This window comes from Eulemur rufifrons, chromosome 30 (assembly GCF_041146395.1).
Source record: "Eulemur rufifrons isolate Redbay chromosome 30, OSU_ERuf_1, whole genome shotgun sequence".
In the NCBI taxonomy this organism is placed as follows: domain Eukaryota; kingdom Metazoa; phylum Chordata; class Mammalia; order Primates; family Lemuridae; genus Eulemur; species Eulemur rufifrons.
In genome coordinates, this window is record NC_091012.1 from 117,967,751 (window position 1) to 117,980,048 (window position 12,298).

Genomic DNA, 12,298 nt, shown 5'->3' on the forward strand with positions numbered 1-12,298 from the left:
TTTACAATTATCTTGTCTATATCTATTTCAACAATATTTATTTTCTTTTTTCTTTTTGAAGCCAATTTCTAGAGCATTTGACCTGTTTTTCTTTTTTTTTTTTTTTTTTTTTTGGAGACAGAGTCTCACTTTGTTGCCCAGGCTAGAGTGAGTGCTGTGGCGTCAGCCTAGCTCACAGCAACCTCAAACTCCTGGGCTCAAGCGATCCTACTGCCTCAGCCTCCCGAGTAGCTGGGACTACAGGCACGTGCCAACATGCCCGGCTAATTTTTTCTATATATATTTTAGTTGTCCATATAATTTCTTTCTATTTTTAATAGAGACGGGGTCTCGCTCTTGCTCAGGCTGGTCTCGAACTCCTGACCTTGAGCGATCCACCCGCCTCGGCCTCCCAGAGTGCTAGGATCACAGGCGTGAGCCACCGCGCCCGGCCTTGACCTGTTTTTTACAGAAATAATAACTTTTTCTCTTCAGGCTAATATTTCTTGGATTTAGGAAATCTCTAATTATATTATGTAATTGATGTACTAACTGGAAAAACAGGTTTTGAGAACATACCCACAAGTGACAACTCAACTAATGAGAGCAGAAGGACCACGTGTACTGACAGACACCTGGAACATTTTATTTAGAGTCTGTTAGAGGCTCCCATCAGTGTTTCACAGAAGGAATGAAGACTTTGGCTAATTTGGTGAGTCTTAAGTGGAGATCAGTTCAGAAAACTTCGACTGTCATTGCTTGACAAGAGCAGAAAAAAGAAGCCACAAGATCCCATGACATTATAGAGTTGAGAGAGGGAGAAAACTAAATTAAAAAGAAGAAGGAGGAGGAGGAGGAGGAGGAGCAGAAAGAGGAAGAAGACGGAGAAGCAGGAGAAGAAGGAGAAGGGAAAGGAAATATGTTGCGATTAATTATGAGTACTGAAACTTACATTTGAATCCCCTTCATCCTCTAAAACACTGATGCAGATTTAAAATGTGTGCCCAGAACTTTGGGGGAGAAAGTGAAAATCAGAATATTTTCATAAGAGACGTTTGAACATGTACATAATGTAACCTAAAGAGAACTGAAATCTAGATATGACTTAATTGGAATGGATACCCAACTCAATGGCCGAGAGCCTTGCTGGTAAAGGGAGATGATTAGCACAAAGGGTTCACCTGCATTATTGAATGATTCTGCCTGCCAGCCTACCCTCTCTGAAGTGGTTCCTGTTTATAATAGCCCCTCACATAATATTTATTTGTGGTTACTAGAAATGCATGTTATTACCCAGAAGAGAACAGTTTCATTTTGTAATTGTTGTTTTTGTCCAGGTTTCCCCATTGACATTTAAGAAATCTGTTTTCTAACCTTTGTATTGTGCAAAACAAAATTATTATGGATCATTTCCTTTTAGAGATATGCATTCATACGTGTGGATTTAAACCACCTTTCTCCATGGGCACTGATTCTGATTCTTTTAATCCATGTATTTACTCATAAAGAAATGAAATAATAATATTTACTATTAACCTCTATAAAACTTAGTTTTAGACTGATTCCAATGACACCCCACTGACATGAAGTTGAATAAAGATGAATACATCACATATGATTTTTTTACGTGTGTGGTCAGAAGGGGCTCTTGTTTCTTTCTTTTTATCAATATACATTCACATACTATAAAATTTGCCCTTGTAAAGTGTACAATTCAGTGTTGTTTAGTATATTCACACAGTTGTGCCACCATCACCACTAATGCCAGAACATTTTGATCATCCCCCAAAGAAACCCCATGATTTTTTAATGACCACTTTTAAGACTATATGTTCAACAGAGTGATTGTCACAATGTCTTGTCTAAAAAACTATATAAGGGTCTTATAGTCCATACAATACCACATTTTAGTGGTGAGGTATTCAGGTTGATTTGAGAGGATAATGCCATTCTTATTTTGATTGTATATACTGGCTGCTTCCATTTGAAGTGGGAGGAAATGCGAGGATTACAGCTGAGGTCAGAGTTAGCAATGGTTTTTATCAACATAGTGAACCAGACAGAGAAATAACACCTTCCCACATCAAGCAAGTCAAAACAGCACATATAGTCAAGTAAGTGATGCTGTCCTTGTGCACAGACATTACATTACACAAACTGTTCTCCTAAGTGAGGGAATTTGTTCCTTAGAAATTGCTCATTGGAACATTTGGACATCATGCATCACGTTAAAGATCCATAAATGCCATCTCGATGGGGTAGATATGATGCATGGTAATGTCCTCCCCATATCTGCACAGGGTTCTTCTACTCAACAGATTGTTGTGATGCATTGCATCAGAGACTCCTGTTCTAGTGCTTCACAGACAGCTGAGAAGCCCCACGGGAGCCTTCTGAAGTCATTGCTACAAGGACTAAAATACCAGGAGACCAGGAAGTCATTTTTATGACTGACAAAATACCCTACTCCTTAAATGAAACTATTTATTACATGGTTGGTGCAAAGTATGAATGCCATATTTTAAGATGGAGTGTATCTTTGTATTGTAAAAAATAAAGATCCATTTCTGGTTGTGAGATGGGTAGAATTTGGAATCTAGCAGCACTATATTTTTCCTGTTACTTTGTCAATCCACAATTTCTTTGGAGAGGTATATGATATAGTAGTTAAGAATATACACTCTAGAGGCAAATCCGTATATTTATCCCAGGTTTCTCAATTTTTATCCATGGGACCTTGGCAAAGTTCAACCTCTGCAAGTACATTTTTTACACGTGTAAAAAGAGAACTACTAGCCTCATAGGGTTGTTGTATAGGAATAAAGTAAGTTCATGTGTGGATAGAGCTCATCATAGCATTAGGCACCTAAGAAGTGCTCAATAAGTAGAAGTTATTATTCATCCATTAGTAGATGTCTATTGTAATACCACCATAACAGAGTGTCTTAGTCTGTTCAATCTGCAATAACAAAAATACCATAGACTGGGTGGCTTATAAGGAACAGAAATTTATTTCTGTTCTGGAGGTTGAGGAGTCCAAGATCAAGGTGCCAGCAGATTTGGTGTCTGGTCAAGGCCCGTTCCTCATAGACAGTACCTTTTCCCTGCATCCTCACACAGTGGAAGGTCTCTTTTATAAAGGCACTAATCCCAAAAATTACCTCTCAAAAAGCTCCACCTCCTAATACCATTGCCTTGTGCGTTAGGATTTCTTTTTATTATTTTTTTAGGACTTCAACATATGGATTTGGGGAAGGACACAAATATTCAGACCATAGCATAGAGCAAACATCACTGACAGCACCCCAAACAGATTGAGATATTTTGTAGTTCTCAGGTGTCTATGTTTCTTTGTTTTAAATGTTCTTATCTTCCAATTTGCTCTTGACTATTTCACACAGGCACTTCGAGGAGAAATTGCGCCTCTTAAAGAGAAGACAGGCCACGTCAATGACCTTGCTCGCCAACTCACTACGTTGGGCATTCAGCTCTCACCATATAATCTCACCACTCTGGAAGACCTGAACACTAGATGGAAGCTTCTGCAGGTAGGCACGTTTTGAGCATTGTTGGTCCTCATTACAGGAAAATAATATACAGATAAAGCTTGTTTGTAAGGAATAATAAAAGTAATTTTTTTCATTTGATTTTCATAATATTTTGTGAGGATGGGACATTTTATATTATTTGATAAGTCCACCTATAAATGTTTTAAAATTATTAATATTAATTTTGAAAATGGCTAAAAGTTAGACTTTATCTTCCAGTAAACATGGAAGATAATGCTGAATCATGATAGAAGAACTGAATTGCTGTCAGACAATTCCTTTGTAGTATTATTGCTTGGATTCTTAAAACATCTTTCCCTTTGTAATCCTAATTTAAACAAAAAGTCACTTGTAAAATATGTTCTAAAATCATTTAAAGAAAGAGCATCCTATCACAAACCCACACATGGAAGTTTTCCATAGGAAGTGGACAGTGCTTGGAACAGAACCTCCTACATGGTAAACACTCTATAAATTATAGCTCTTTGTATTAGTAAAGATTATTAATACAGTACTCAGGTTTTGGAATCTGACTTACTAGCTGCATGACCATGAGGCTACTGGTGGTCTCAGTTTCCTCATCTCTAACATGGTTACTGTAATATTGAATGAACTAATTCATATAGAGTTCTTAGTACAGTATCTGGCTCCTAGTAAGAAGTGAAAATGGTTTTAGTGGTGGAAGTGGTGTGTCTATATGTTCAATGTGAAAGACACTGTGTTTTATTCCCAAACGCTAATATTCGTTTAACCATAGAATTAGAGAATAATTTTCTGTCCTTTTCCAATTTCATTAGGATGCAGATGGTATGCTCTGGAGGACAGACAGGAAATTAGGTTTAAAACTATTTGATTTTAATGTTTTAATAAGAAAAATATGATAAACCAGATTACTTTTCTATTGGCAGTCCATTTAGGGGTGTGATTGAAAGTCCTGTTACAGAACTGCTAGGTCTTTGGTAAAAACAAGTTCCAAATTCAAGACCTCTCGAGATCTCATATAATTTAATTCTTGTTGTGATAGATAGTCTGGAAATATTTGTATGATAGATTGTTATAAGTGGCACTGACTAAAGCAAGGCAATATAGTTAAGTGATTATATGTCTTTCTCTGTGTCTGTTTGCTCCATAGTGGTTGAGTACTATTAAAATCTTACCAGTTTCATCCTTAGTATGTTTTTCATTTTAAGCATACATAAGAAGAGTAATAAATGTCCAAAGAAAACCAATGGCTACATTTGTACCATTCAAGCACTCTTGAGACATTTTTATTTTAAGATTTCTTTTAGTGAGCAAAATGCAACATTTGCTTTCAGAATGTGGTAAAAGATTTGTGACAGCAGCATGTAAACTTAAAAATGAGGTCAAAAGATTATGCTGATAGGAAAAATTAAAAAGAATCTATGCTAAATGATCCATTCTATTTGCACTATTTATTTAAATGTAAGGTATAGAAAGCTATTAATAGTTCAATTTTTAGCCATTCTTTAAAACAAATAAGGACTTGGTTATAAGTATAGGGAAATACATGCAAGGAGATAGTGTAGTATAGCAAAAAGAGCATTGGAATGAATATTTGGAGGCCTAACTTCAAACTTAAGCTCAGCCATTATTTGACCATGTTATCATGGAAAAGCCATTTAACCTCTTTTAGCTTCTAGTCTCCTCATTTTTAAAGTGAGACAATTCATTTTGTCTAAGGTCACATCCAGTTCAATCCTATGGTTCTGTATCTGGATATCTGGGGGAGATACATGTTTGACAGAAGTTAGTTTAGAACCAATGAAGGTGCTTCCTCTATTCACACTACAAACGTGGTTTGTTGAAATTATGTTTCTCCATGTATAATTCAAACTTTTAAATTCCTCATTCCTAAACCCACTTATACACAGTCTTCTGCTATCAAACGGTTCAACCCATTTGTGGTATATGGTCTTATTGTAGCAAATTTCACGGTTATGTTTTTGAACATGACCTTAAGAATATACTCAAAATGTGTTTTTAGCAGGAAGCTGATAAATCCAAGGTTTTGGTTTGCACATAACCAAGTCAAGTGGATTCCATTCTTTTCTTTGACCACAATTATAACCACTCTGCTGTATTATGAATTTGAGTTCTTGTTCAGGAAGAGAACAAAGCAAGAAATGAGATTCCCATCAAACAATTTTACTTCCATTACTGGAAGAGCAACTCATATATCCTGTTGAGAACATTTTCTATTTAGAATAATGTATGTGAGACTAAAGCATTATCCAACATCTGTGGCGGAAAGCTTGAGCCCACCACCATTGTGACATCATATTTCTATAAAAATAAAGAATTTAGTCATTTACAATGCTATGCCAGTCCCTAAATCATGATAAAAACCAAGTAGGAGTTCATCATTGCTTCTGTCTGCTAAGACAAGGAAAAATCGAAAAATAAAGAGCTAGAGTAGTGGGAAGGCAGATATAAACCTGAGAAGAGAAAAAGAGTCTTACATTTGGGCAAAATAGTATAATAGAAGGAATAGAGTTACATGCTATCAGAATATCCTGGGTTTAGTTACATTATCCATTCATTTTTATTTTAAAAGAAAGCCATGCTGGGTTTTTTTTAGCTGTATGCAATGTCAGTCAAAATTGCAGAAACAGGTAAGCTATATAGATGTGACCATCGGCAGTAAAGTAAGCTCCAATCACAATTTACCTATACATAGAAACAGAGTGTACAGAGAGTTCCAAATTTGTTTTGCATCTACTAATAGAAGTATAAGAAATGTTGGTTTGCCTGTTTGAAACTTTCTGTGGGAATAAAATCCTATTTCCTTCTTCAAAGTGGAAACATTGGTATGCGTATCACTACTTGACCATTTAACGATATGTTTATGATGTAGGAAACCATCATTCTTTGCAGTTACAGAGAGTAATCATGTACATACTGTTATTTAATAGTCACAATATTATGGTTATGTATTCTGATTATGATTACATATTACCATTATTCTCTTTTACAGGTAAGGAAACTGAGTCTTAGAAACATTAAGTGCCACAGTCAGCCACATAGCCACATAACTTGTGTCAGTTAAGATCTGAATCAGGTTTTTTGAACTGTGACTCCCATGCCCTTTTTGTCTCCTCTTTTCAAAGTCCTAATAAGTTTGAACTTAACAAAGCAACACAGATGTGAAATACCTCACTTTTATTCATACTTTCCCTCCTTTTTTTAATGATTCTCGGGTATATTAACTTTGAAATCTTCCTTTACAAACCAACAGATTAATGAGCCCAGTTCAGTGCATCCCTTAAGATCACACTTGTAGTTTCAAATGTAAAATTTTAAAGCATTATATTCCTCATTGCCTTTAGAACTCAGCAATTGTACTCAAATCAACCAAAAGTGATTTTAGTGAATTAGTTCTTAAATCAGAACCAATCCTAACATTTGATCAAGTAAAAATTAAAAATCAATATCAAAAAACAAATGGGAAAAAATTAGAATGATGATAAACCTTTCTAATTTTGAAACAATGCACACATGTTGAGTGGTATAGTCAAGCTCTTTATTCACCAAGCACAAGTAGTATGTAAAGGAATATCCTACCATTTCTCTGCACTCAAAAGTAACCTACAAATAGCCAAAGCTACAAAAACACTTTAATATAAAGACTACATGCTTTATTGACTGTAGGAATTTATGGAATGTAAACACTTGAAAAAATTTCAATAATATGAAGGCATTTCCAGCTATAAAATTCTTTGAATATGTTAAAGAACAGCATCATGAATTATGTGTGCTTTTTAAAGATTTCCTAAGATTCTTCTAAAGTCATGCAGAAATCATTATATTCCATATGCATATGCCTGTGGTAACTTTCTGTCATCTTTTGCACACTCCATTCCTTCTTTCATTTTTTTCTTCTTCTTTTGTTCAATCATCATTGATTGAGCATCTACTGTATACTAAGCAGACATTGTATTTGTCCTACTTGGTCCAAGGACATACTGACCAAAACCCCCTTTACTGCTTATGCCATCTTAAGAAAAGCTTTATAGATGGGTTTTCATTAATTGCTTCCCTAATGTCCTTACCCTCTCTTCCTTTCTGATGTTATGAACGAGAAATATATATGCTATTATAACACTAACACTGCAAAAACAGTAACTTTTCAGATCCCTGGTTTATAAATTTTTCAATAATTTCTTATTGGAAATTTGTTCTATACAGTCATGGCAGTAAGATTTGGGAAAGGACATGGTATCATAGTTAGCTGACCAATAGGAATATTTGTGTGGCTTCATTTTAAAAAATTGAACAAAAATATTTTAATTAAAAAATTAAAAATTCCATCAGAGTGGTTTATGTTCCTTATTTTGGTGAGATAGGTTTTCTAAGCAGGTCTCCTATCTGTTTGTCCTTATCAGCATAAGATTTTATCCTTTAAATGTGTTGACAAATTTTGAACATTTTCCTCACACTCTTCTTTTTTTAATGATCCAATGCTAATCACTTTGCATTATGGGCTCATTTCTAGGCGGGGAACCTAGATAAGTTGTACCATCCACTCTTACAAATAATGTGGGCCTCTTACTAACTAACTGAGGGTAAGAAGATGACATCCAATATCTTTCACTTCAGTTTTGCCAAGGGTTGTTTCTACTGATGTCTTCTTAGCATATCCTTCTTTGACTTTTCTTTAACAAGACCTAAAATGATTCTGCTTGTAGTTAGACCATAGAACTCAGGAAAAAGTGATAAGTATGAGGCCATTCTCCAAGAAAATATATTTTCCTACATCAATGATGCTCAAATTTTAGCAAGTATCAGAATCACCTGGAAGGCTTATTAAAACATAGATCGCTGGGCCTCACATCCAAGGTTTCTGATTCAGTAGGTCTAGGGTGGAACTTGAGATTCTGCATTTCTAACAAATTCTCAAGTGAGGCTGATGCTACTGATTCATGAAACACACTTATATTAAACACTTGTGGAGTACAGTCAAGTTTAAAAGCTAAAAAAAAAATGTGACTTCTGTAAGGCACTGTAAGGAGTTTAGACTCTGAGGAAATTAAGTGTAATGACATGCAGACAACTCTGTATTAGAGGAATGTTATAGTTCTACGGAAGCACAGAGACTCAAGCACTTAAGTTTTTTTGAGGTAGAAAGAGAAGGATAAAGGGAAACTTGAAAGATGAAGAGAAACTTTTAGTAGATTCCCAGAAACACACTCTGCTGCTATATGGGTTTATACTTATTATATTTCAAATCACATGGTCTAGAACTATGCTGTACAATATGGTAGCTACATGTGGCTATTGAACCCTTGAATGTAACCTGTCCAAACTGAGATATGTTGTAAGTGTAATATACACATCAGGTTTCAAAGACTTATTACAAAAAAAAGAATGTATAGCATCTCATTATTTTTATGTTGATCACATGTTGAAATGACATTATTTTTATATATTTGGTTACATAAAATATGTCATCATAATGAATTTCACTCATTTCTTTTTTATAGTTATTCAAAACTGGGTATTTTTCTTGAAAATGAATGAAGTGAGCCTGTTACTTCAGCTAAAACAATTGACAGTGTTTCTGTCTTTTTACTCTTTTAATGTGCCTACTAGAACATTTAAAACTGCATATGTAGCTCTCTTTATATTTCTATTGGGTAGCATTGGCCTAGAAAGTTCTCAAAACCTAGCATGGGTAAGGATAACCTGCAGAGCTTGTTAAAACCCCCTCAGAGATTCAGTTAAGTATTGGATGAGGCCTGCAATTATGCATTTCTATCAAGCTCCCAGGAGATGCTGTTTATCTGTGACCACATATAGAAATTCTTTTCCAAACTACAGATTATAGAAGTTTACAGTGAGGTGTAAAAATATATTTTTGCATCCAGCATTGTGTGGAGCTTGAATACAAAATTGCCTCACCCATATACCACGATTTTTCATAAATAGAGCAGTTGTGTTACAAAACTCTTACAGATTTTTATAAGCTGGGGGTCACTTCTTTTCAATTAACAGATACTAAGCAGTACTTCTATTAGGTTGGAATCCTCCAGTTTTTGGAATTTTAACAAGGGTTCCACATGGTTAAAAATATTGGAAGCTACTCCTCCCAAAATATGGCAGTAATATGTAGGGAAAAACTAACATATTCTAAACTATAGAAAAAAAAACTATAGGTTGCTCTTACAAAAAGATTTCCACAATAATATCTAGTCTGATGGGCCTGCTGGCAAGAGTTTTTTAAAAGTTGAAAGTAAAGGAAATGAAAAGAACAAAGAGGAAAAAAGAATGTATTTGTTTTTGAAAAGCTTGGGTCACAGAAGGATTTGTTGATATTAGCAATAGAATGACCCGTGAAAAAAGGACAATTAAGTTCCAGGAAAACATCTTTTCAGTAAGGAGAGAACATTTATGCTTACCCTCAACTGTGTTAGAAACAAAAAAAAAAGGAAGTAAACAAGATTCCTTAAAGAATTGAAAAAGGATGATATACATCTAAATGGCCAGAATAGTGACCAGCCTTAGAGGACACTGGGGTCAAAGTTCACTGTCGAGCTTAAGAACATTCGGTTTTCAATGTTTGTACAGCTACTTGTGCTTTGTTCAAGAGGAATGATACTGAAATTGCCCTGGTAACCTTGAAAGTAACATGGCTCAGATATTCCAGTCTGTCTTTCTCACCCCAAAAGAATAGTCTGGTTTTCAAGGGCATTTTTTTTAAAAAAAGGGATCAAGATATGTGGGACTATGGGGAGGAAAATGAATGATGTATGGAGTGTGATGAAAAAAATATATGAGGTACAAAATGAGAATGAAGCCATCAGGAGTCAAAAAATATTTTTGAGGTTAAGAGAATGAAAAGCATATTATTTTTTCAGAAATTTTATAAAGTGAACGCAAATCATGAAGTATTAGGTTACTTAATTGCTTGATCTTTATGTACTACTTAATTTCTGATTTGTTTTAATCAGGAACTATTTTTTGCTAATTCTGAAACTAGCTATTAATAGTAATCCATGTGTGTGTTGTTATTGTTTTTCAAAATGGAGTGTGTCCCTATTAAATGTGTTTAAACAGCAAATTTATTTATTTATGCATGTATTTATTTTAGTTTTCTGATATCTCTGATTCTTTTCTAGAAATATATGTGTGTGTGTGTGTATATATATATATATATATATATAGTTCCGGGCATTTAAAATTGCCATGATCGTCATGTTTTCTTGTCCTTCTCCTTTATTGTGCAAGTGACATTTGCCCTTGCCTCTAGTTTCTCACTGGTTTATTCTTTGTTCTGTTAAGTGTTCTCTCTCCAGTCTGACCTCTCTCTTTCCCTGGAGTTTGACCCCGCCCCACCCTTTCTTCTGCATTTGTTTGCGCTGGTTGTTTTCCTCATTGCCTCTCCCACTGCCCCCGCTGTGCTGCGTGTGAAACACTCTCCAGCAGCTGTTCCCAGTTCCCATGCTACGTCATTCCCAGCATTCAAAGAGCTGCTGTTCTCACAGGGCCACTAGCAAGACTCCCCCTCTCCTCCTTCGCTGCACATTCCTCTAGAAAGTTGAAAGAATCCCCTTTCAGGCCATATGGAAAGCTGCCTGTTTAAGCCAACTCTGTAAAGAGGACTGCAAACTGGCTTAAGAAATTCAGAAATGCTATTTTGTTTTAAAGGTAAATGCCACAAAGTGAATTTCAAAATGCTGTAGTTTATCTTAATGCTTCTTTATTTTTGTAAATTTTATAATGTCCTTAACATAATTATCATTATGATATAAATTCTCCCTTCACTTAATATATTCACTAATTCACTAAGGTAGATATGTGGGTGGAAATATAATAACTTAGAAAATGACTATTAGAAATAGAGCCTTTAGACATAATCATACTTTATTCAGCCAATGCTGTTGTACAATATAAATTTGAGAATCGATTTTATTGAGCATTGTGCATTACTGAGATTAATAGCAAGCACTTATCTGGCACTTACTGCATGCCATTCACTATTCTAAGCACTTTTATATGCACTAATGCTTTTAAGCCTCACAACCCTATGAGGTAGGGATTTTTATCCTCATTTTGCAAACGAGGAAAATGAGGAACCAAAGGGTTAGGGGACTTGCCTGAGGTCATATAGCTGGTAAGTGAGAGCCAGAATTTAAATCCAGTCAGTCTAGCTGGGGAATCTGTCAGAACTAACTATACAATATCACTCCTCAATATAAAATTGAATTGACACATTTCCTCTTCATTTGCAATTCAGGCCTTTAAATAAAAAGAATAGCTTTCCCCCCACTTTTATTAATTTGTCAGGAATTACCTGGATCAAGAGTTGAGAAAGTGTAGATGTAAAGTAGGATGATTATATGAATCTTGGACCACAATCCCAGGAATAGCCTATTTAACCCAGACCCTGAATCACTCACAAATTAAAAAGTAAAACCACTCTTCTGCAGGACTAGGAGGGTTTAATCATCAAACTCTTCCTGAAGTAAGCAGAAATACTCATTCAGTCATCCATTCAATAAATGTTTTTTCTTGTATCTACTGTTTACCAAACTCTGTGTTAAATAGGGATACAGTCATAGAAAAACCCGCTCTGCCCTCATAAAGGTTATAGTTTCTTGAGAAAAAAAAACATTAATTTTAAAAATCCCTCATGTAATAATTACAAATTGTGGAGTCATTAAAGAAAATGCAAGGCACTACCAGAGTATGTAGTGAGGACCTAAGCTAGCATTGTGTGTGTGTGTGTGTGTGTGTGTGTGTGTGTGTGTGTT

The 12,298-nt window shown here is 35.1% G+C and overlaps 1 protein-coding gene across 4 annotated transcripts in view; it reads left to right on the top strand.

Moving 5' to 3' along the window:
* DMD (dystrophin) overlaps positions 1 to 12,298 on the top strand; it is a 1,602,346-nt gene that overhangs the window by 1,291,474 nt on the left and 298,574 nt on the right. For all 4 annotated transcript variants that reach the window (XM_069463910.1, XM_069463912.1, XM_069463911.1 and 1 more), the window contains one exon: positions 3,381 to 3,527. In XM_069463910.1, the coding sequence (XP_069320011.1) occupies positions 3,381 to 3,527 (147 nt within the window). The remainder of the gene's footprint in view (positions 1 to 3,380; positions 3,528 to 12,298) is intronic.